The sequence below is a fragment of the Geotrypetes seraphini genome, chromosome 2, assembly GCF_902459505.1.
Source record: "Geotrypetes seraphini chromosome 2, aGeoSer1.1, whole genome shotgun sequence".
Taxonomy (NCBI): domain Eukaryota; kingdom Metazoa; phylum Chordata; class Amphibia; order Gymnophiona; family Dermophiidae; genus Geotrypetes; species Geotrypetes seraphini.
In genome coordinates, this window is record NC_047085.1 from 465840333 (window position 1) to 465866067 (window position 25735).

The window sequence follows — 25735 nt, forward strand, 5'->3', positions numbered from 1 at the left end:
ATGACTCGAACTGAACATTAGTGTGTGAAAGGTCACTGGTATTAAACGGACTGTAAATCTAACATTCAATTTGGAAAATGCATTTATTCTGCTCCCACTGCTTTAATGATGAACATTTTAGCTGACTAAATGGGTTTGCTGCAGGACTTTTCACAGCAATGCAAATGCTATTTTTTCTTGCAAAAAAGTTCTATTTTAATCTCTCTTGGCTGCACATTCTTAGCTTTTAACAATACTAATGCCACTATTTGTAAAATAGGGATAGGAATGGGGGGCTAACTATACAAGCTGAGGTACTCATTTCTTTGTTAAAATTGTGAAGATATATTTTGTATCTGTGAAAATACCAGTATTGTATTATTTCCTGTTCTTTTTGTTTGTCAAAAAGTTAAAATGCATAAAGAAATAAAGAAAAAAAAAATAGGGACAGGAATTCATCACAGCAAATTTTAACTAATTTAGGGCCCCTTTTACAAAGTTGCAATAGCGAGTTGAATGTGCTTCAGTGCATTTACCACAGCAACATCACTACCACAGCTTTGTAAAAGGGGCACTAATGCTGAAGTTCCTCTGCTGCTTCAACGCCACCATTGAACTATGAAGGGAAAATTATTCGGTAAATATGGAAATTATTTTTAGATGGAGAAAATCAAACCAGCTGCAAAAATATCTAAAAATATTAGCAATTTTAAAGTAACCTTTTATTTTTAGTATTCACTACATCATAAGCATTATCACAAACTATGTAACAGAGAAAGGATTTCAATTACTTAGAAATAACAAGAAGCAAGGGTGATTTCTTTAGAATTATAGTAAAATGGGAAATCACAAAATATATTTTAAAAACTATTTTGTTATTTTACTTTATGATCGCACCCTCAGTAAGTTATTCAGGTAGTAAAATGCCATCAAGCATCCCAATGGGTTCTCAACTGTACCTCTTGTGTTTCCATACAACAGTACCTCTATTTGCCATCATCCGCTCTACAAAAGCTTATTTTTAAAAATATATAAATAACTCAGCTGGTAGAACATATAAACGCACACATCTCTATCTCTGATACAGTATTGTAGTTGTTAATACTGAACTTTCAGAAAACTGGACTCTTTGATCTACAATAAACTATTTTTATTGATGCAGTAAGAAATATTTACAAATAGCCTTAGTAAATCAGGACCTCAGTTTATGTTTGTGCACATATATCAGGGCTAAATTTGTATACAAAAAAACAGAGAGAGGAACTGCATTAAGTAGCGTGCCATATATACTCGAATATAAACTGAGATTTTTGGGCCAAAAAATGGTGCAAAAATGGGGGTCTCGGTTTATATTTGGGTCAGCGCTGACTTGCCCCTCTCCCAAACCTGTTGCAGGCATCTACTGGGCCTGCCGTAACTCCTGGTGGTCCAGCAGTGGGCCGGGACAGGAAGGATCCTTCCCACCTCGTGTCCTGTTCGACTCTCAGATGTTTTACCTCCTTCTACCCTCCCCTGCAAACCTTTCGAATCCCTGGTGGTCCAGCAGTGAACTGCGGCAGCCGTGACCTTCCTTCGCTCCTGCCTGTGCAGAGTCACTAACTTATTAACTACCACGAGGAGCGAAGGAAGGTCGCACCTGCAGCGGTTCACCGCTGGACCACCAGGGATTTGAAAGGTATGCGGGGAGGGTGGAAGGAGGTAAAACTTCTGAGAGTCTACTGGGACAGTTGGTGGGAGAACAGTGGTTCCCAACCCTGTCCTGGAGGACCACCAGCCAGTCGGGTTTTTGGGATAGTCCTAATGAATATGCCTGAGAGAGATTTGCATATAATGGAAGAGACAGGCATGCAAATCTTCTCCATGCATATTCATTAGGGCATATTCGACTGTTGGCTTTCCCCTTCCTCTTAGTTTAAAGCCTGTTCTATTCCTCTCTTGACATTGTTTGCTAGAAGCCTAGTTCCTGCCGTGCTCAGGTGCAGTCCTTCTCTCCTGTAGAGCTTGCTCTTGCCCCAGAACGTTGTCCAGTTCCTAACCAAGTGGAATCCTTCTTCCTCACACTATTTCCTCATCCACGTATTTATCGATTGTAGTTCCTCCTGCCTTTTCACATCTGACCTCGGTACTAGTAGGATCTCTGAGAACACTATCTTCTGGGTCCTCAATCTTCAGCTTCCTTCCCAGAATCCTGAACTGTTCTATCAGTGTGCTTCTTCTGTAGTCTCTCCTGTTGACATCATTCGTCCCGATGTGGATCATTACTGTGGTCTCTTCCGTCTCCGCTCCTTCCAAGATCTTTCCAATTTTGTCCACGATGTCCTTGGTTGTCGCTCCTGGGAGGCAGATCACCAGAAGCTTTGGAGGAAAAATTTGCTCCTTCAGTGCTGGAATTTCAAACTGGAGAATTTCAGGACACATGAGAAGCTTCAGTGGGGAGTACTGCAGAAGTGTCATCAGCTGTTAACGAACTAGCTATAGTTTGCAAATGCCCCACTATTGTAAAGCCAGACCACATAATGTGGACTTGCTATGGACTATATTGGCATCTGTAGATACTGCTATTTCAGCCGTAGTGAAAGCTTGATTTGAAATATATTCTGGCTTACAGTCTCAAGAGAAATGTTTAATGGAAAAAAAGCATGTGGTAACATTGGAGTAGACAGTTTAGAAGTTAACAACCATTCATAAGAAACAAGAGAAATTTGAAAATATAAGTGTGTTCATTTTTCCTATGAGACCTACACAGTAACCAATTGATTTTTAAAAAAGTATTTTCCAGAAGTTTTAGAAATTAAGATTTTCCACAATAAGCAAAATTTATTTGCCCCTCCTGTGTGGGGGGGCACAAAATACAGGTGATGTCTCTGATAGCTTAGATGTTTCTGGACTGTAAGAAAACTCAGGAGGTGAAGAGTTAAGAAAAGCAACAATCCATGTGACTTTTGTGTCCCCTTTGGATAGAAATCATGTATTGAGATTTTTTTTCATTCAAGATGTGCTATTGGATTTTTCCTGACTTCTGTAAATTTTCACAGACTCGAAGGAAAAAGTTTTTTTCTACACAGAAAGAAGTTTTGTCTCTTAGCCTTTATTTTCTTTTGCAGTTTCCATGGAAATGTCTAGTTAGTTATAAAAACATAAGAATAGCCTTAGTGGGTCAGACCAATGGTCCATCAGGCCCAGTAGCCCATTCTCACGGTGGCTAATCCAGGTCACTAGTACCTGGCCAAAACCCAAAGTGTAGCAATATTCCATGCTACCGATACAGGGCAAACATTAAACATGAACACTCTAGAACAGTGATTCCCAACCCTGTCCTGGAGGAACACCAGACTACAGATATAGATTGGTACTGCAAAATGTGTCAATTCAATTTGTGGAGCTCTCAGATACCTACTCCGTTGATCATAAAAGATTTTTCAAACGGTTTTGTAGGCAAGGGTATCAATCATTGAGCTCCACCAGATCTTAATGGTATTTGAAGAACAAGTGCTAAGTAATATTCAATAATTTTTAAAGCACTTATCTTTGGTAATGGCTTTTGTTCTGCCGGTAAACGCTCCGTGCCCAACGGGACCCGTTTCGCCCAGATAAAGGCTTCTTCAGGGGTCTCTCAGATTTCTGTTAACACAGGGAAAACGTTTTATTTAAAGAGAAAACATTTTGTAAAAAACTTTTAAGAAAGCGTGTACTCACTGTGATAGTTAATAACAACTCCACAAAATGGCGTCAGCAAGGATCAAACGCTAACGCATGCGCTTTATAGCAGTGTCAATTAGACTGTCACTATGTTTCTTAAAGGAACAATTGATCGTATTTTATTGTTTTTTATTGTTTGTACTACTACCGGTGGAATACTGACTTAGAAAAAAACACTCCAGTCCATGTTCACGTTCAGACCGGCTGGTTTTAAGGTGCCTAAATTGAATATCCAGCGTGATTCTTTTTGTAATAGAGTTCTTTGTCTATCTCCTCCTCGTGGATTTATTTTCACTCGATCTATTGCAAAACATCTCAGTTCTTTAAAACTATGTTGTAGTTGATTGCAATGTTCCACTAGGGGTGCAGTAATTCTCTTACATTTTATATTTGATCTGTGTTCAATGATCCGCGTTTTCAATGATCTTATTGATTTACCTACATACCATTTTTTACAAGGGCATGTTATTACATATATTATGTGATCAGTCATGCAAGTGAGAAAATGATTGATGGAATAAACTTTCCCATCTTTTTGGCTGGTAAACTCTTTAAGTTGTTCCATATTTTCACAAACACTGCACCTCCCACATCTGAAAAAACCTCTCGGTAATAAATTGTCTTCACTCAATTTGACTTTAAAATCTGCTGGAGACAATATTTCTTTTAGGTTTCTATCTCGTGTGAATGCTATACGTAATTCTGTATCTCTGAAAGTAGTTTTGGTTCGCATGATTCTCCAATTGTTTTTTAATATTCTAGCTATGTTGTTGCCATATGCTGAAAACTTCATAACACAAGTCATTATTTCTTCTTCTCTTGATCGTTCTTTGTTGTTATTCTTGTGAATTAGCCAATCTCTGTTATAATATTTTGCCCTTTTATAGGCTCTCTTCAAGATTTTGATGGGATACCCACGGTTTTCGAGTTTTTCAATAAGTAATTTAGACTGTGCTTTAAATCTATGTCCAGTGGAGCAATTTCTTTTTAATCTTAAAAATTGTGAAAAGGGCAAATTTTGTTTCAAACTAACAGGATGGCTACTCTGATATGACAAAAAAGTGTTTCTATCCGTATCTTTGATATAGACGTCAAACTCAAAATGTGTTTCTTTTTGTATGATCATCACGTCCAAATAATTTATTTTATTTTTTGAATATTGCATTGTGAAAATTATGTTTGAATCACAACTGTTGAGCCATGAAAAAAACAACTTCAATTCTTTTTCATCTCCTGTCCACAACATTAGAATGTCATCTATATACCTTAGCCAGCAATGAATTTTCGAAGAGAAAGGTGAGTGCTCGATCCAATTGGACTCAAAATCTGCCATATAAAGATTTGCCACTGAGGGGGCAAAAACCGCTCCCATAGCTACTCCCATTTTTTGCTTAAAAATTTCTTTGTTGAACATGAAATAATTTTCTTTCATTGCAATTCTAGATAATTTTATAAGAAATTCAGAGGGAATTAGATGAGGTCTTAACCTGTTCTCAAAAGTTTTCTTGATGATATTCAAAGCTTCATCTTGAGGTATTGATGTATATAGTGCTTTGATATCTAGGGTAACTAGCAAGAAAGGAAAACTTTCCACGGATGTCTCTTCTAATTTGTTCATCATCATGCTTGCATCTTGAACAAAAGATTTGATTTTAGGAACTTCATCTTTCAAGAAGGTCTCTACGAATTTAGAAATAGGCTCCAGCAGAGATCCCCGTGAAGACATTATTGGTCTCCCTGGAGGATTAATCAAATCCTTATGTATTTTAGGTAATGCATAAAATACAGGTATTATTGGATGAGATTTGTTCAAAAATTTGTAATCCTTTAAAGTGAGGAAACCTAATTTCAGACCTTCATCTGTAATTCTACCAATCTGTTTCTTCAATCTATTCGTCGGATCTAAGGGGAGTCTTTCATAGACCTCAATGTCTTGCAATTGTCTAAGAATTTCTGAATGGTATTTTTCTTTGTCTAAAAGTACTATGGCTCCTCCCTTGTCTGCTTTTTTTATTATGATGGTATCATCATTGGCTAATTTTTTAATCACTTCTCTTTCTGCTTTGTTAAGGTTGTTACTTTGGTGTGTTTTATTTTCTTTCCAAATTTCTATATCTTTTAAAACACAAGATTTGAAAGCATTCACTAAAGGATCTAGCGGGATCGGAGGATACCAAGTGCTTTTGGGTGATAATATTGTTCGGTCTATACTCTTTGGTTGATCTTCAAAATAAATTCTTAATTGTAATTTCCTGACGAGCTTTTCTAGATCTACATTGAATTGTAGCTGATTAAAGTCAGTGGATGGAACGAAGGAAAATCCGTAAGACAACACTTTATTTTCCGTGTCACTGAGTTCATGTTTAGAAAGATTAATCACCACTGGTTTCTCGAAGTTTGAGACCGAGTGGCGGGTCTTTGTCGTGGATTCCCTCTTCTGCTTCTCACTCTGCCTCTTCTTGTGGACTGGCCTCTCTTTAAAAAATGTTGTTGGCCATCTCCGCTGCTAGATGTTGAAAATGTTGAAATGTCTGAACTATTCTTATCTGTTCGTATAGGACTCTTATTATCCTGGTTCAACCAAGGGTATACTTTTTGGTTTGAATAGTCAAATTCATCTCTTTTGAATTTCTTCATTTTGTTCTTTTTTAGATTTTCTTTAAATTCATCCATATTGTTCATCAGTATTTTATATTTGTCTGTGAATTCCGTTTCAGAAACGTTGGTTTTTAAATTGTTCAGATCCAAATCCAATTTAATTTTTTCTTTATTAATCTCATTTTGACTTCTTTCTATAATTAACAGCATCAAGTCTAAGGCGCATTTATTGAGAATTTTGCTCCATGTTTCAAGGAATTGAGTGTCTTCTCTAAAGATTTGAGGTGCTTTATTAATCCTCAAGCCTCTGGGAATTCTCTCCTTCTTGCAATACTCTATTAACATGTCACTATTTATTTCTAGGCTAATTATGGATTTATACGATTTGTTTATATCTGACCACTCTGTTGTAGTAGTGTCTATGCTAGATGCCAAGTCAAATTGTGTGGTAGTTTCCAAAAGTTTAGCTGCCCTATCTTGTGGGAAGCTAAATGTAGTTTTCCACCCTTCTTGTGCCATCACTTTATAGTGAAATCACTCTTAATGATATAATGGCTTTCCAATCTAAAAATTCCTGAAACCAGACTACAGATATAGATTGGTACTGCAAAATGTGTCAATTCAATTTGTGGAGCTCTCAGATACCTACTCCGTTGATCATAAAAGATTTTTCAAACGGTTTTGTAGGCAAGGGTATCAATCATTGAGCTCCACCAGATCTTAATGGTATTTGAAGAACAAGTGCTAAGTAATATTCAATAATTTTTAAAGCACTTATCTTTGGTAATGGCTTTTGTTCTGCCGGTAAACGCTCCGTGCCCAACGGGACCCGTTTCGCCCAGATAAAGGCTTCTTCAGGGGTCTCTCAGATTTCTGTTAACACAGGGAAAACGTTTTATTTAAAGTCTGGTTTCAGGAATTTTTAGATTGGAAAGCCATTATATCATTAAGAGTGATTTCACTATAAAGTGATGGCACAAGAAGGGTGGAAAACTACATTTAGCTTCCCACAAGATAGGGCAGCTAAACTTTTGGAAACTACCACACAATTTGACTTGGCATCTAGCATAGACACTACTACAACAGAGTGGTCAGATATAAACAAATCGTATAAATCCATAATTAGCCTAGAAATAAATAGTGACATGTTAATAGAGTATTGCAAGAAGGAGAGAATTCCCAGAGGCTTGAGGATTAATAAAGCACCTCAAATCTTTAGAGAAGACACTCAATTCCTTGAAACATGGAGCAAAATTCTCAATAAATGCGCCTTAGACTTGATGCTGTTAATTATAGAAAGAAGTCAAAATGAGATTAATAAAGAAAAAATTAAATTGGATTTGGATCTGAACAATTTAAAAACCAACGTTTCTGAAACGGAATTCACAGACAAATATAAAATACTGATGAACAATATGGATGAATTTAAAGAAAATCTAAAAAAGAACAAAATGAAGAAATTCAAAAGAGATGAATTTGACTATTCAAACCAAAAAGTATACCCTTGGTTGAACCAGGATAATAAGAGTCCTATACGAACAGATAAGAATAGTTCAGACATTTCAACATTTTCAACATCTAGCAGCGGAGATGGCCAACAACATTTTTTAAAGAGAGGCCAGTCCACAAGAAGAGGCAGAGTGAGAAGCAGAAGAGGGAATCCACGACAAAGACCCGCCACTCGGTCTCAAACTTCGAGAAACCAGTGGTGATTAATCTTTCTAAACATGAACTCAGTGACACGGAAAATAAAGTGTTGTCTTACGGATTTTCCTTCGTTCCATCCACTGACTTTAATCAGCTACAATTCAATGTAGATCTAGAAAAGCTCGTCAGGAAATTACAATTAAGAATTTATTTTGAAGATCAACCAAAGAGTATAGACCGAACAATATTATCACCCAAAAAGCACTTGGTATCCTCCGATCCCGCTAGATCCTTTAGTGAATGCTTTCAAATCTTGTGTTTTAAAAGATATAGAAATTTGGAAAGAAAATAAAACACACCAAAGTAACAACCTTAACAAAGCAGAAAGAGAAGTGATTAAAAAATTAGCCAATGATGATACCATCATAATAAAAAAAGCAGACAAGGGAGGAGCCATAGTACTTTTAGACAAAGAAAAATACCATTCAGAAATTCTTAGACAATTGCAAGACATTGAGGTCTATGAAAGACTCCCCTTAGATCCGACGAATAGATTGAAGAAACAGATTGGTAGAATTACAGATGAAGGTCTGAAATTAGGTTTCCTCACTTTAAAGGATTACAAATTTTTGAACAAATCTCATCCAATAATACCTGTATTTTATGCATTACCTAAAATACATAAGGATTTGATTAATCCTCCAGGGAGACCAATAATGTCTTCACGGGGATCTCTGCTGGAGCCTATTTCTAAATTCGTAGAGACCTTCTTGAAAGATGAAGTTCCTAAAATCAAATCTTTTGTTCAAGATGCAAGCATGATGATGAACAAATTAGAAGAGACATCCGTGGAAAGTTTTCCTTTCTTGCTAGTTACCCTAGATATCAAAGCACTATATACATCAATACCTCAAGATGAAGCTTTGAATATCATCAAGAAAACTTTTGAGAACAGGTTAAGACCTCATCTAATTCCCTCTGAATTTCTTATAAAATTATCTAGAATTGCAATGAAAGAAAATTATTTCATGTTCAACAAAGAAATTTTTAAGCAAAAAATGGGAGTAGCTATGGGAGCGGTTTTTGCCCCCTCAGTGGCAAATCTTTATATGGCAGATTTTGAGTCCAATTGGATCGAGCACTCACCTTTCTCTTCGAAAATTCATTGCTGGCTAAGGTATATAGATGACATTCTAATGTTGTGGACAGGAGATGAAAAAGAATTGAAGTTGTTTTTTTCATGGCTCAACAGTTGTGATTCAAACATAATTTTCACAATGCAATATTCAAAAAATAAAATAAATTATTTGGACGTGATGATCATACAAAAAGAAACACATTTTGAGTTTGACGTCTATATCAAAGATACGGATAGAAACACTTTTTTGTCATATCAGAGTAGCCATCCTGTTAGTTTGAAACAAAATTTGCCCTTTTCACAATTTTTAAGATTAAAAAGAAATTGCTCCACTGGACATAGATTTAAAGCACAGTCTAAATTACTTATTGAAAAACTCGAAAACCGTGGGTATCCCATCAAAATCTTGAAGAGAGCCTATAAAAGGGCAAAATATTATAACAGAGATTGGCTAATTCACAAGAATAACAACAAAGAACGATCAAGAGAAGAAGAAATAATGACTTGTGTTATGAAGTTTTCAGCATATGGCAACAACATAGCTAGAATATTAAAAAACAATTGGAGAATCATGCGAACCAAAACTACTTTCAGAGATACAGAATTACGTATAGCATTCACACGAGATAGAAACCTAAAAGAAATATTGTCTCCAGCAGATTTTAAAGTCAAATTGAGTGAAGACAATTTATTACCGAGAGGTTTTTTCAGATGTGGGAGGTGCAGTGTTTGTGAAAATATGGAACAACTTAAAGAGTTTACCAGCCAAAAAGATGGGAAAGTTTATTCCATCAATCATTTTCTCACTTGCATGACTGATCACATAATATATGTAATAACATGCCCTTGTAAAAAATGGTATGTAGGTAAATCAATAAGATCATTGAAAACGCGGATCATTGAACACAGATCAAATATAAAATGTAAGAGAATTACTGCACCCCTAGTGGAACATTGCAATCAACTACAACATAGTTTTAAAGAACTGAGATGTTTTGCAATAGATCGAGTGAAAATAAATCCACGAGGAGGAGATAGACAAAGAACTCTATTACAAAAAGAATCACGCTGGATATTCAATTTAGGCACCTTAAAACCAGCCGGTCTGAACGTGAACATGGACTGGAGTGTTTTTTTCTAAGTCAGTATTCCACCGGTAGTAGTACAAACAATAAAAAACAATAAAATACGATCAATTGTTCCTTTAAGAAACATAGTGACAGTCTAATTGACACTGCTATAAAGCGCATGCGTTAGCGTTTGATCCTTGCTGACGCCATTTTGTGGAGTTGTTATTAACTATCACAGTGAGTACACGCTTTCTTAAAAGTTTTTTACAAAATGTTTTCTCTTTAAATAAAACGTTTTCCCTGTGTTAACAGAAATCTGAGAGACCCCTGAAGAAGCCTTTATCTGGGCGAAACGGGTCCCGTTGGGCACGGAGCGTTTACCGGCAGAACAAAAGCCATTACCAAAGATAAGTGCTTTAAAAATTATTGAATATTACTTAGCACTTGTTCTTCAAATACCATTAAGATCTGGTGGAGCTCAATGATTGATACCCTTGCCTACAAAACCGTTTGAAAAATCTTTTATGATCAACGGAGTAGGTATCTGAGAGCTCCACAAATTGAATTGACACATTTTGCAGTACCAATCTATATCTGTAGTCTGGTTTCAGGAATTTTTAGATTGGAAAGCCATTATATCATTAAGAGTGGAGGAACACCAGGCCAATCGGGTTTTCAGGCTAGCCCTAATGAATATGCATGAGAGAGATTTGCATATGATGGAAGTGATAGGCATGCAAATTTGCTTCATGCATATTCATTAGGGCTAGCCTGAAAACCCAATTGGCCTGGTGTTCCTCCAGGACAGGGTTGGGAACCACTGCTCTAGAAAATATATTTCAAATTGAACAAAATTATACAACTGATAGTGAATTAAAAATGCTCAGAGATATGGAGGTGATAACAGGGCGGACCCAACACTACCACCTCACCGCCCAATCATCGCTCAATTCAAAGCACCAGTTGCAAACTAATGTCAAATATATAACATAACTTCAGGTGCAAAAAGCTACCAAACTTTGTAAAAAGATAACAAAATCAACAGTCTAAAACACCAAACTTATCTTGAGCTTGCAAGTTCCGACGTGATCTAGACACATTTCGCTCCTGCCCCAGGGAACCAATGAGAGTTTACAGGGCTACTTGGACCGTGTAGGCGAAGATAGGCTCTAAAAATAACAAAGACAAATAAAAACATTAAATACTTTATTTCCGCTTAGCATTAAAACCTTAAACAGTGATAAATATAATAATAATAATGATTCCTGGCTATGAACAGTACTTACCACATTACTGTATCAATCAAATGCACAACTTTCAAAAAGCACCTCATAATGAGATCGCCTCCTCACAGCATGTCAGCTGATACCCTGACTGTATGCCAAATTTAAAGAACTGCTACATCAAAACGTCATGACCCCAAAGATCGTTTTGGCCAATAAACATCAAAGCAGGGAGAGAAGAATGTAACACGAACCAAAGGGAAACCGCGCCGTGTCAGCAAATACCCTGACTGTATACGAAACTCACACGTGAACATGTTTAGCCAATAGACAAAGATGGATAAAAGTAGCTATACACAAACAGTAACCATACCACATTCATCCAAGAAAGTCAAAATAATCATAAAAACGCTCGCCATTCTACCTCACTATTAAGACCATTAGGATACAAAGTATCTAACTGGTAAATCTGACGTTGTTCTTGGGCATAAAGCCTTGCTTTCAAATTGCCACCCCGGGGTAATCTAGGGCTGTCCAAAACTGAAAACTGTAAAGTAGACACAAGGTGATTCGCTTGTAACCAATGTTGGGTAAGAGGGGCCTCCAAGACTTGTGTGATGATTCTTGATATATGTTCCCTAATACGTATTCGAATGTTCCTTACTGTGTGTCCTATGTATAACAACTTGCAGGGGCACTGAATCACATAAACAACACCACTAGTGATGCAATCAGTAGATGTACGACGATGTACCCATGCTGGTACAGATAGCTCATGTAAAGGGACTGCATACTGACATACATTACATGCAGAACATGGAGAATGACCTCCCTTCGTGGCAATACCCAAAGGTACAGAATTAAACTGGGATCTAGTAAGTTATTGTTTTAGGTTACGCCCCGATAGTAGGCAAATCTGGGTGACACTTGGAAAGTATCATGATATTGAAGAATGTGCCAATGGGACTGAATGATGTGTTTGATTTTGAATGCATACTGTGAATAAGGTACGACACACACTATAGAGGTATCGCTAGAGACATTTTTGTTGGATGTAAAAAGAATATCACGTGGGGCATAATAAGCTCTTTTATAAGCCCTCTTAATGACTTTGTCTGGGTACCCTCTTGCTCTAAACCGGTCCTTCATATCTTCTGCTGAGTTATCTGAGTTTGCGACATGGTTAAATCAGGGTGACCCTAATTTAACTTTTACAGTGAATTCGAGCACTCATAGCTTACCATTTCTTGATATTAATATTGCCTTAAAGGAAGGTAGTTTTCATACTACCATATATAGAAAATCTACTGACAGAAATAACTTGCTTCAATATCATAGTCATCATCCCAGGCATTTACGGGATAATATCCCTACTGGACAATTTTTAAGACTACGCCGTCTGTGTTCTTCTCATAGTGACTTTGTTATGAAAGCAGAAGATATGAAGGACTGGTTTAGAGCAAGAGGGTACCAGACAAAGTCAATAAGAGGGCTTATAAAAGAGCTTATTATGCCCCACGTGATATTCTTTTTACATCCAACAAAAATGTCTCTAGCGATACCTCTATAGTGTGTGTCGTACCTTATTCACAGTATGCATTCAAAATCAAACACATCATTCAGTCCCACTGGCACATACTTCAATATCATGATACTTTCCAAGAGCCACCCAGATTTGCCTACTATCGGGGCCGTAACCTAAAACAACAACTTACTAGATCCCAGTTTAGTTCTGTACCTTTGGGTATTGCTACGAAGGGAGGTCATTCTCCATGTTCTGCGTGTAATGTATGTCAGTATGCAGTCCCTTTACATGAGCTATCTGTACCAGCATGGGTACATCTTCATACATCTATCACATCCACTGATTGCACTAGTGGTGTTGTTTATGTGATTCAGTGCCCCTGCAAGTTGTTATACATAGGACACACAGTAAGGAACATTCGAATACGTATTAGGGAACATATATCAAGAATCATCACACAAGTCTTGGAGGCCCCTCTTACCCAACATTGGTTACAAGCGAATCACCTTGTGTCTACTTTACAGTTTTCAGTTTTGGACAGCCCTAGATTACCCCGGGGTGGCAATTTGAAAGCAAGGCTTTATGCCCAAGAACAACGTCAGATTTACCAGTTAGACACTTTGTATCCTAATTGTCTTAATAGTGAGATAGAATGTTGAGCGTTTTTATGATTATTTTGACTTTCTTGGATGAATGTGGTATGGTTACTGTTTGTGTATAGCTACTTTTATCCATCTTTGTCTATTGGCTAAACATGTTCACGTGTGAGTTTCGTATACAGTCAGGGTATTTGCTGACGCGGCGCGATTTCTCTTTGGTTCGTGTTGCATTCTTCTCTCCCTGCTTTGATGTTTATTGGCCAAAACGATCTTTGGCGTCATGACGTTTTGACGTAGCAGTTCTTTAAATTTGGCATACAGGTAGGGTATCAGCTGACACGCTGTGAGGAGGCGATCGCATTATGAGGTGCTTTTTGAAAGTTGTGCATTTGATTGATAAAGTAATGTGGTAAGTCCCGTTCATAGCCAGGAATCATTATTATTATTATTATTATTATATTTATCACTGTTTAAGGTTTTAATGCTAAGCGGAAATAAAGTATTTAATGTTTTTATTTGTCTTTGTTATGTTTAGAGCCTATTCTCGCCTACACGGTCCAAGTAGCCCTGTAAACTCTCATTGGTTCCCTGAGGCAGGAGCGAAACATGTTTAGATCATGTCGGAACCTGCAAGCTCAAGATAAGTTTACTGTTTCAGACTGTTGATTTTGCTATCTTTTTACAAAGTTTGGTAGCTTTTTGCACCTGAAGTTATGTTATATATTTGACATTCGTTTACAACTGGTGCTTTGAATTGAGCGATGATTGGGCGGTGAGGTGGTAGTGTTGGGTCCGCCCTGTTATCACCTCCATATCTCTGAGCACTTTTAATTCACTATCAGTTGTATAATTTTGTTCAACTTGAACTATATTTTCTAGAGTGTGCATGTTTAATGTTTAACACTGCCTTTTGATCACTCTACTCTCATCATTTAGAGAGATTTTTTGGCCTCATTTTCTTATTTGACCGATACAGGGCAAGCAGTGGCTTCCCCCGTGTCTTTCTCAACAACAGACTATGGACTTTTCCTCCAGGAATTTGTCCAAACCTTTCTTAAAACCAGCTACACTATCTGCTCTTTCCACATCCTCTGGCAATGCGTTCCAGAGATGAACTATTCTCTGAGTGAAAAAAATTTTCCTCCAATTGGTTTTAAAAGTATTTCCCTGTAACTTCATCAAGTGTCCCCTAGTCTTTGAAATTTTTGACGGAGTGAAAAATCGATCCACTTGTACCTGTTCTACTTCACTCAGAATTTTGTAGATTTCAATCAGCTGTCTCTTTTCCAAGTTGAAGAGCCCTAACCATTTTAGTCTTTCCTTATACAAGAGGAGAAAGTGCAGAGGCGAGCCACAAAACTTGTCAAAGGAATGGAGCATTTGAGCTACAAAGAACGACTGAGGAAACTGGGACTGTTTACCCTCGAGAAGAGAAGACTGAGAGGGGATTTGATAGAGACTTTTAAAATATTAAAAGGATTTGATAAAATAGACCAAGAAGCAGCATTGCTAACATTTTCGGATGTGACACGGACAAGAGGTCATAGCCTGAAACTGAGTGGCAGCAGGTTCAGGACAAATGTCAGGAAATTCTGTTTCACACAGCGGCAGTGTTCCCTCTAAGCTGCGCTGGCGTGCGCTGGCGCACAAAATATTACATCCAGCGCACAAGTTTCACGTCACAGCGCACGGCGGGCAGGGCGGCGAGAGGAGAATCGGGCGAGTTGGCTCATAACTTGCTGGCGCCCGATATTTTTAGCGCACAGCGAAAAAAATTTTGCTCACAACACCCGCCCGCTTAGAGGGAGCACTGGTGGTGGGTGCTTGGAATGCACTCCCAGAGGAGGTTGTGGCGGAGACTACTGTTCTGGGATTCAAACGCAAGTTGGACGCACACCTTCTTGCATATCATATTGAAGGATACGGTATAGTCGGGTCTCCAAAAAGGAGTACCTAAATGGGCCGCCGCGTGTGCGGAGTACCAGACTAGATGGACCTCGGTCTGATCCGGTGAAGGCGTTTCTTATGTTCTTATGTTATGTTCCATTCCCTTTACCATCTTGGTCGCTTTTCTTTGAACCTTTTCTAGTGCCACTAAATCTTTCTTGAGATAAGGAGACAAGAAATGAACACGGACTGAGGGTGCCTTTACCCTGAATTCTACCTTTGATCATAACCGTAGAACTAGTACACAACAGACCTTCAGAAGCTTATTTCTTGCCCTCCTATTATTACTAAATTCTGTGTACTCAATCATTCTGTTGTTCTTCTGGCTACTCTTACCTATTTAATCATCGTTATAAACGTATAGGTGATGGATTAGCCATCATCTTTCGCGATAACTTAATTAGTACCATAGACCACTCAACGGGTCATGTGGCCATTGAATTTCTCCAAGTTAAGCTCAATAGCAACCCTAAAATTGACATTCTATTACTTTACATTCCTCCACCTATTTGTCAAAATAATTTAGCCCTACTTCAAAACTTAATCTTTGATTTTTGTTCCTCCTCAAATAATCCTTGGATCCTAGGTGATTTTAATATTTATTTTGATGAACTAATTAATCCTATCACCATTGAAATACTAACACATATTAGTACTCTTAATCTCCAACCCTTAGTTCAAGGCCCAACACACACTGCAGGACACACCTTAGATATGATCTTAACTCCAAAGTCACAAATCTTTACTCATTCTGATCTTCAAGTTACACCAGTTCCCTGGTCAGATCATCACCTTATTGCAATTAAGACCCACTCTAAACAATAACAAAGTATCCCCAATCCAAAAATATCTCTTATCGTAATTATGCAAAACTAAAATTATCAAACATATTTCCATCATTTAATCCAAAAGCATTAAACTTCTCTGCCGGCAGGGACCGCCAGGACCTGGGTGCGGCGGGTCAGGGGGGTCTTGCCTAGCCAGGGCCGACCGAATCCCGGGCCTGCTCTCCTTCCCCTAAGTCCCAGCCCCTCACTCCGCGCCATCTAGTGCATGCGCACTCTTGCCGCCATATCCCGACAGATCAGGGATCAGGGAACACGCGGCGAGAGTGTGCATGCGCGTGTAGCATTTTATTATTATAGATGCTTATACTTTTTAAAATTTGTAATTTGCTTAGTAAATTAAATAAGCGATTCATCAAACCAAAATAAAAACTTGAAACTTGAATACTCCAGATGAGGTCGCACCATGAAGCGATACAGGGGCATTATAACCATCCCTTTTTTAAATAATTCCTAGCATCTTGTTTGCTTTTTGGCCGCCGCCACACATTGGGCAGAAGATTTCATCGTATTGTCTACAATGACACCCATATTCTTTTCTTGGGTGCCAATCCCCAAGGTTGACCCTAGCATCTGGTAACTGTGATTCAGGTTATTCTTCCCAATGTGCATCACTTTGCATTTGTCCACATTAAATTTCATCTGACATTTGGATACCCAGTCTTCCAATTTTCTAAGATCCGCCTGCAATTTTTCACAATCCACATGCGTTTGAACAGTTCAGTGTCATTTAATCACCTCACTCGTCGTTCCAATTTCCAGATCATTTATAAATAAGTTAAAAAGCACCGATCCCAGTACAGACCCCTACAGCACTCCACTGTTTACTCTCCTCCATTGAGAAAAATGACCATTTAACCCTACCCTCTGTTTTCTATCCGATAACCAATTCCTAATCCACAACTGAACTTTACCACCATGACACTTTAATTTTCTCAGGAGCCTCTCGTGAGGAACTTTATCAAAAGCTTTCTGATACACTATATCAACCGTCTCACCTTTATCCACATGGTCATACATTATATCAACCGGCTCACCTTTATCCACATGTTTATTCACACCTTCAAAGAAGTCAAGCAAATTTATGAGGCAAGATCTCCCTCGGTTGAGCCCATGCTGACTCCGTCTCATTAAATCATGTTTGTCTACGTGTTCCACAATTTTATTTTTTATAATTGTTTCTACCATTTTGCCCGGCACTGAAGTGAAGCCTACCGGACTGTAATTTCCCGGCTCTCCCCTTGAGCCCTTTTTAAAAGTCAGCATAACATTGTCCACCCCTAGTTATCAGAATAAACAGTACGATTCTGCTCAATTTTGTACATTTTTTTTTAGATTTTCATAGTGTGATGTCAGAATAGGGTCGATTTGGGAATATTTTTCTGATAATAATTCTGTTAATTAGGCTATTGTAGCACCTTCCTTACTATACCTTGATAGCTGAATTTCTTTTTAAGTCCTCTTAATTTTTTCTTCCTTAATCTTATCCCTTCAGATGTTTGTGGACCTGGGTCTAAAGTATTTCTTTTTAAATTTTGAAGTGACTATAGACATCTTTACATTGTTTGTTTTCCTACTTTCTATTCAAGGTTATAGATCTGATGGTAAATGCTAAATATTATCAATAAAAATTTTTAAATATGTAAGAATTTTAAAAAAATGTAAAGTACAAGCAAGTGGTGAGACAAAGATATTAAAATACTTGTCATGCAATACCAGTTACCCATGGGTTGTTTCCCTGCAACAAAAAGATCCACTATGAATTCTCTCAGACTTTTTCAAGTGCTTTTTTTATTTTATTTATTTATTGGGATTTAGTAACCAGTAGTGCTGCCCGATTCACCGATTCATTTCAGGTGAATCGATTCGATTCATAACACAAAACAAAAAACAACAACAACAACAAAAATCGGCCTCCAGACTCATTGTTTGACCCTCCCCCCTTGCCCCCTAAAGCAGGATCTGCAGCACTGCCTCTTTCTGGCCGGCACCTGCCACTCCTCCTTTAGAGGGAGAGGGGGGAGGGTCAGTCGTGAAGTGCTGCAGTGTCCAGCTTCCCCCTTGGCCTCCTGTGCCTCCATTTACCTGATTCCAGCAGGGAGCATTGCTGCCTGCAGAGAGGATCGCCGGTACTTTAGTGATCATTGCAGGTTGCCATAGGCCTCAGGAGCTGTCTTCCCTCTGCCACGATCCTACCTCTGATGTCAGAGGAGGGGCGTGACTGAGGCAGAGGGAAGACAGCTCCAAAGGCCTATAGCAACCTGCAATGATTGCTAGGCCTTCAGGGGTGGGGTGTAGGCCTTGAGGGGGGGCCCTGGTGTAGAAGTACACAGAGGGAGGGAGGGAAGGAAGGGGGGGGTTCAAGGAGACGTGCCTATGCCAGACTTTGGGGGGAAGAAATAATGGGTCTAAAAACAGAGGAGAGTGAGAGAGATGGTGGACAATGGGATTTAGGGATGACAGGAACAAAAAGGGAGAGATGGTGGACCCTGGGGTGGTGAGGAAGGAGGGAGATATGCTAGATGAAAGGGTAGTTGAGAAAAGGTGGATCTGTGGATGGAGATGGAAAAAAAGGAAAGATGCCAGACCTCCAGGGGAGGGAAGGGGAGGACAGAGATAGAAGATTGATGGTTAGCATGGAGAAAGAAGAAAGACGGAGACCCTGGCAAGCAAGTTATCAGAAGACAACCAGAGCCTGGGACCAACAAGATTTGAATAATGACCAGACAACAAAAGGTAGAAAAAATAATTTTATTTTCTGTTTTGTGATTACAATATGTCAGATTTGAAAAGTGTTTCCTGCTAGAGCTGGTGTTCGACCGCAAACGTGAGCTAGGATTTAAAAGAGAGAGGAAAAGTCTTTTTTGTTTGTTTATTATGTTTACACCACAGCGCCAGTGTGGTTAGGAGAAGGCAAAGGGGGTGAAGAGGCTATAAAAGGGTGAAGAGGCTATAAAATAAACCCACTAGGGTGTTTGAAAAAAAACAAAAAACAAACAAACACCCAATTGGGCAGGAAAATTGAATCGAATCAAAAAATCGATTCAATAGGCTGAATCGAATTGAAATTTTTTTTTCTGAATTGGGCAGTATACAGTAAGTAGAATTCAACATAAAAATTACAATTTTGTTAACAGCATAACAGTAGTAAAAAGATAGCATATAAACATAAATACAATGAATAAGGTAATTTCAAAATCAGCAAATTGAAATTTAATAATAGAACCACCATGGAACAATTTCCAAAATACTTATTAATAGCTTTGAAATTCAAATAGCTGAGAAATATTACAATGTCAGTATAATACTTATGGAACACCTAATAAGCATGCATTAGAACATTCAAGTAACTGATTAATGAAAGGCCAAGTGTAAATATTAGTTGGTGACAAGATGGGTGGTATAGCATCTGTTGGGATAAACAGATGCATAGCTAAACCTAAGGCAAGTTAATTATACAGTTAAACAAGATAAGGCACTAATCTAAGTTACAGTGTATATAGCAAGCTAGTCCAGGTGCAGAATGAGTGTCTAGTCAGTCACCATATGTATTAAAAGATTGGGAGAAGAGCCAGGCTTTCACCTGCTTCTTGAAGTAGTCTCGAGTTAGACTCTGGGAGTAAATTACAGAGCATGGGGGCTACTCCTGAGAAGGCTCACTGGTGGGTATCACATCATACAATTTCTACAGATAGTGATGGCCCATTTTGTCTAAGGACCTTGAAAGTCAAACCATTTTACTGGTAAGCCAAAGTAGTTTTTGCAGGAAGAGTGTAATACGGTCACGCTACTTGCCATGACACTTTATTAGACACTTTTACTTGCCATGACACTTTTTTAGCCTTCTATTAGATATGCTGCAGCATTCTGAATTAGTTGGAGCTGATGCAAAATGTACAGGGCATTACAGCAGACTAGTTTAGTGCTGCTTGATTCATAGATTCACCGATTCAGTGCAGCCCCCCTCCCACCCACCCCCTCCCCCCCGGGTGAGGCCTGACATACCTCCAGGGCCTCCTAAAGTAGCAGAAGCCCTGGCGGGACAGGAAGAGAGACAGAGAGAAGACAGTGGGAAAGAAATGAGGGATATGGCAGTGGAAGGAAAGATACAGAGATGGAAGTTGGATCGTGAGCACAGAGAAAGAAGAAAACGTCAAATGGGCAGGAGACCCTGGTGAGCGAGTTTTAACAGAAAGACAAACAGAAACCAGAGCTTGGGACCAACATGATTTGAATAATAAAATGACCAGACAACAAAAGGTAGAGAAAATAATTCTATTTTATATTTTGTGATTACAATACGTCAGATTTGAAATGTGTATCCTGCCAGAGCTGCTGTTAGACAGCAAGCGTGAGCTAAGACCCAACAGAGGGGGAAATTCCTTTTGTTTGTTTAATTTGTTTTCACCACAGCACCAGCATGGGGTTGGAGAAGGCAAAGGGTGGGAGAAAAAGCTACAAAATAAACCCACCAAGATGTTTGAAAAAACAAACCACCCAATTGGGCAGAAAAAGAGAATCAAATCAAAAAATTGATTTAATAGGCTGAATTGATTTAAACATTTTTTCCCTGAATCAGGCAGCACTAGTCTAGTTATGATGTTACTGTAACATGAACACAGTAGTCAGACTTGTCTTTTCAATATATGGAGAGAGATTTTGCACCTGCCGTAGATGATAAAGACAGTTTTTAAAGGTTGTTTGAATTTGCAAGATCAGAGTGAGTGATGAGTTTAGCAGTATCCTTAGATTACTGATCTGTGATTTTAGAGGGAATTCATACTTCCCAAAAGGAATTTTGAAGGCAGGTATTTGTCCACTTGTGTTAGGAACCCAAAGAATCTCTGTTTTGCTTAGGTTCAGACACAGTTGTTTGTTGTTTGCCCATTCCTGAGTTGTTGGTTAGACAGTCAGTTTACTCAAAGCTGTGGGTAGATCTGGTTCAATGGCTATGAGTAGCTGCACATCATTGGCACAGATATAGAATTTTGTGTCCATCAACCAAAGCAGCTCAGCCGGAGGCCTAAGGTAGATATTAAATACGATGGGAGACAGTTATGGATCCCTGTGGCAACCCAGAGTTCAGTGCCCAAAGTAATTATGTGCTATTGAACAGAACTGTTTGTTGTCTGACAAATAGGATTTGAACCCAGAAAATACTGTGCCACAGATATTTCTTTCTGCCAGTCTTGTAAGTATGATATTATGATCCACAGTGTCGAAAACTGTTGAGAAATCCAACAACAATAGTATTGAGGCAGATCCTTTGTCAGTTTCTGTGCAGATCAAGAAGGGACATAAGCACTGTCTCTGTTGCGTACCCAGGTCTGAAGCCAGACTTACATGGGTGTAAGCTATTTAATTTTAATTAGCCAGTTGTTGAGTTGAATGCAGACTGTCTGTTCTATAAGTTTTGCCAAGAAAGGAAACTAGACTGGTTGGTAGTTTTTAGCTTGTCCTCATCAAGAGAACTGTAGGGGGTGCACCAAAGCTCTTTTTAATGTTGTTGGCAGATATCCTTCCACAAGAGAAGTTAACAATTTTAGTTGCCCCTTCAATAAGGCCTGTGCTCACTTGTTGTACTAACTTTGCTGGAAAGGGGTAAAGAGGGCACATTGTAGGCCGTAGTAATACTATTATAACACTGCTGAGACAACCCACTGATATGTTTGGTCATATTATTGCATAGTGCCCCCCCCCCCACCATTTCTATAAAAAGTGCTAATAATTGCACACACAACTCTGGTCGCGTGTCCAATTTGTGCACAGAATTTAATAGAAGAAAACGCCAATTAGCATCAATAACTGGCTTTTTAACAAGCAATTAATGGTGCTAATTAAAATTAATTACAATGCCTAAATTTTATGCACAAGTCAAAAAAAGGGTACAGAAATGGGCAGATCGATGGCAGATTGTGGGTGTTACATTAAGTTATATGAGTAATTATAGAATAATGGCATCCATACCTAAATTTAGGTACAGTTATTTGCATCACGTTTTCCATGGTACAAATGGCCATGCATAAATTTAGTGATTGTTCCCAGGCATAAAACACTATTCTATAATCTGTGCATAACTTTTAAGTGCTTTTTCGACACCAATTTAGCCTTGCAAGCTCTTTAACCAACATACCTTAAATAGCTGAACCCATCGCTTTTGTTCTGCTTGTATACGCTGTTGCATTTCTATATTGGTCAAGGCACCAACACTTTTGAATGCTGCAATGTACTCCTCACGCACTTCTGGCTTTGTTTCAGGATATGCCAACTTGATGATTCCTAAGCATGCGTCTCTAAGGCAGCGGGACAAAATTACTAGCTCTTCCAAACTGAAAGGCATCATTGATGATTGTCTCTGACCTGTAACTATATTGAAAGTTAACTCAGCACTGCATGTTCACTTTCTCCATTTTTCAATTCAATATCTACAATGCAGTTTTTTGTGCAATTACACAGATGGAAGCAGTAAATATTTAAAGGCTTACCTTCTATGGGATCACCAAAGAATTCATTATCATGTATAGAAATAAGCGAGTGACTGAACAGTGAACTAAAAAGGTAAAAAAGGGGGATAATCCGATTGGAATCATCTAAAGACATGGGAGATCCTCTTGATATCATCTGAATCAGTGGTACTGTAGACCTTGAAATACATTAAAAAAATAGTGAGCCATTTTAGGGAATATTTGAGAGACATCTTGAACATTAGCATCTAGGTCAGAGATTCTAAGCTGGGCTTACCTATGCATGGCAAGTGACACTGTTCAAGATGAAATGTTAAAAGCATCAAAAGTGGACTGCACCATATTTTTCCTGGTCTCTAAAAGGTCACTGGCAAGATGCTGGAAGGAGTTTAGATGCTCTGAAGGTATATACTGCTCAAAAGTAACTCTTTTTCTTCATATTCCTCCATTCTCTGCCTGATCTAAATTGTGTCTTCATGCAGCTCATTCAGCAGTTCTGGGAACTGCTCTTTAATTTCCCCCCTCATAATCTGCAAACTGCTTGTCAGATTCCCCATCCCTTCATGGTCTTTTCCATTCCCCAGCCTTTCAAAGGAGGAGACAGAAAAGGCCGCAATGTGAATAATTTTTTTTACATCGCAATTATTAATGCATCAATTATAGAGTTAACTGATTAACTTGCAGTCCCTAATTCTAAACAATATTTAAGCTGAAAAGGAACTGGAGATTTCAGTGAACCAAAGAAGACTTCATCAACCAAGAAGTACTTACAAAACAGAACTATAAATGTTTTGGAAAAGCTTTCACATCACTGAAAATCTGTTGGGAGATTTCAAGTATGCAATATGTGCAAGAAGACCTAAAGCAAGAATATTTCTGAGCTAAAGCAATTTTTGCAAGGAAAAGTGGGAAAAATTCCAAAAGCAAGAACTAAGGGCTCCTTTTACAAAGCCGCGTTAGTGGTTTAACGCGCATAATAGCACACACTATACTGCCGGCCGCTCTAGGCGCTAATGCCAGCATTGAGCTGGCGTTAGTTCTAGCTGCATAGCGCGGGTTTAGCACGCACTAAAAAGCTGCATGCGCTAAAACCGCTAGCACGGCTTCATAAAAGGAGCCCTAAGACTATTAGCTGGCTAATGGAAAAAGTCTGAAACCTGTCTAGAAGGGTTAAATAGTGGGGTTTCCCAGGGGTCTGTGCTGGGACCGTTCCTTTTTAACATATTTATCAGTTAACTAGAAATGAGAATAACTAGTGAGATAATTAAATTTGCTGATAACACAAAGTTGTTAAATCACAAGAGGATTGTGAAAAATTGCAAGAGGACCATGTCAAACTGGAAGACTGGGCATAAAAATGGCAGATGACATTTAATGTGTGCAAGTGCAAAGTGATGCATGTGGGAAAGAGGAACCCGAACTATAGCTAAGTGATGTTGGGTTCTATGTTAGAAATCACTGCCCAGGAAAAGGATCTAAGTGTCAATGATGAGGATACGTTGAAACCCTCAACATGTGTGGCAGCGGCTAAAAAAGCAAATAGAATGTTAGGAATTATCAGGAAAGGAATGGAAAACAAAGATGAAAATGTTATAATGCCCTTGTATCACTCTATGGTACAGCCACAACTTGAATACTGTGTGCAGTTCTGGTTGCCGCATCTCAAAAAAGACATAGCAGAATTAGAAAAGGTATAGCAAAGGGCAACGGAAATAATAAAAGGTTTGGGATGACTTCCCCATGAGGAAAGGCTAAAGCAGCTAGGGCTTTTCAGCTTGGAGAAGAGACAACTCAGGGATGATATGATAGAGGTCTATAAAATACTGAGTGTAGTAGAAAGGGTAGTTGTGAAACACTTATTCACTCTTTCCAAAAATACTAGGACTAGGGGGGCATGCGATGAAGTTACTAAATAGTAGATTTAAAACAAACTGAAGAAAATATTTCTTCACACAACATGTAATTAAACTCTGGAATTCATTGCAGGAAAATGTGGTGAAATCAGTTAGCTTGGTGGGATTTTTTAAAATCTTGGATAGTTTCCACTGCTTATTCCTAGGATAAGCAGCATATCTGTTTTATTGCTTGGGATCTAGCTAGGTACTTGGGACCTAGTGGCCACTGTTGGAAACAGGATACTGGGCTTCATGGACCTTCGGTCCATACATATATTTTCTGTAAACCGCTTAGAACCTAACGGATGTAGCGGTATATAAGAAATAAATTACATTACATTACATTACATTAAGTTCTTTTGATAAATAGGCTTAAAGTGGTGGTTTTCTCTTGTCCCTGCTACTGTATTGATCCTTGCTAAATCATTCCTACTGAAGTGGTCTAGCAGCCTCAATTTCCTCTCTTTGAACAAATAGGAACTTAATGCCAAAGACATGTTTGTCGCAAAGGCTAAATAAGTCTATGGGGATCAAAATCTGGTTTCCCAATGGCCTTTGTAAGCTGGCATGTGAAGCTAAATGTTTTGTTGTCTTTCCAGCGCCATCATAAGTGGACTTGTCATGAATGATCCCAAAGAAACTCCACTCTGTACTCAGGCCAAAATCATTTTCATGGAAACAAAGGTTTATAACATTTTTGAAATATTTGTATTGTGCCACTGATCTACTACTGAAGTAATGGATATGCTTCAGCTCAGGGAAAATTCCCTTGAGATGCTGGAATAGTTTAGTCAAAAACACATGGACTGCAATTGTATCTTGCCTCAGTCACTAATAATAGAAACACACTTTTAATATCTTTGTGACACCAGCAGTATAAGAATGGATGAAGGGTAGCTTGACTGTTTTCCCAATGGAACCCCTGACTGTATCCTGCGCAATAACTCTTCCACCTTTTACAAAGCTGCAGTAGAGGCTGCTGCTGCTGCATGGCAAATGTTCTGCCGCCCATTAAATTACTATGAGAATCGGAGTGATTATCATAACAGCAACCTCTACCTCGGCTTTGTAAAAGGAGCCCTAAATGAAAAGTTTTCAGCAAAAAT

General features: G+C 38.5%; 1 protein-coding gene across 7 annotated transcripts in view; it reads right to left on the reverse strand.

Annotated features, from left to right (window-relative positions):
- Window positions 1-25735, reverse strand: part of UBE3C (ubiquitin protein ligase E3C) — a 378461-nt gene that overhangs the window by 178018 nt on the left and 174708 nt on the right. For all 7 annotated transcript variants that reach the window (XR_004538176.1, XR_004538178.1, XR_004538177.1 and 4 more), the window contains 2 exons: window positions 22756-22913; window positions 22404-22636 (listed from right to left, as the gene is read on the reverse strand). Coding sequence is in view for 4 of the 7 variants with exons in the window: in XM_033931605.1 (XP_033787496.1) it covers window positions 22404-22636; window positions 22756-22913 (391 nt within the window). In the remaining 3 variants the exon portion in view is untranslated. The remainder of the gene's footprint in view (window positions 1-22403; window positions 22637-22755; window positions 22914-25735) is intronic.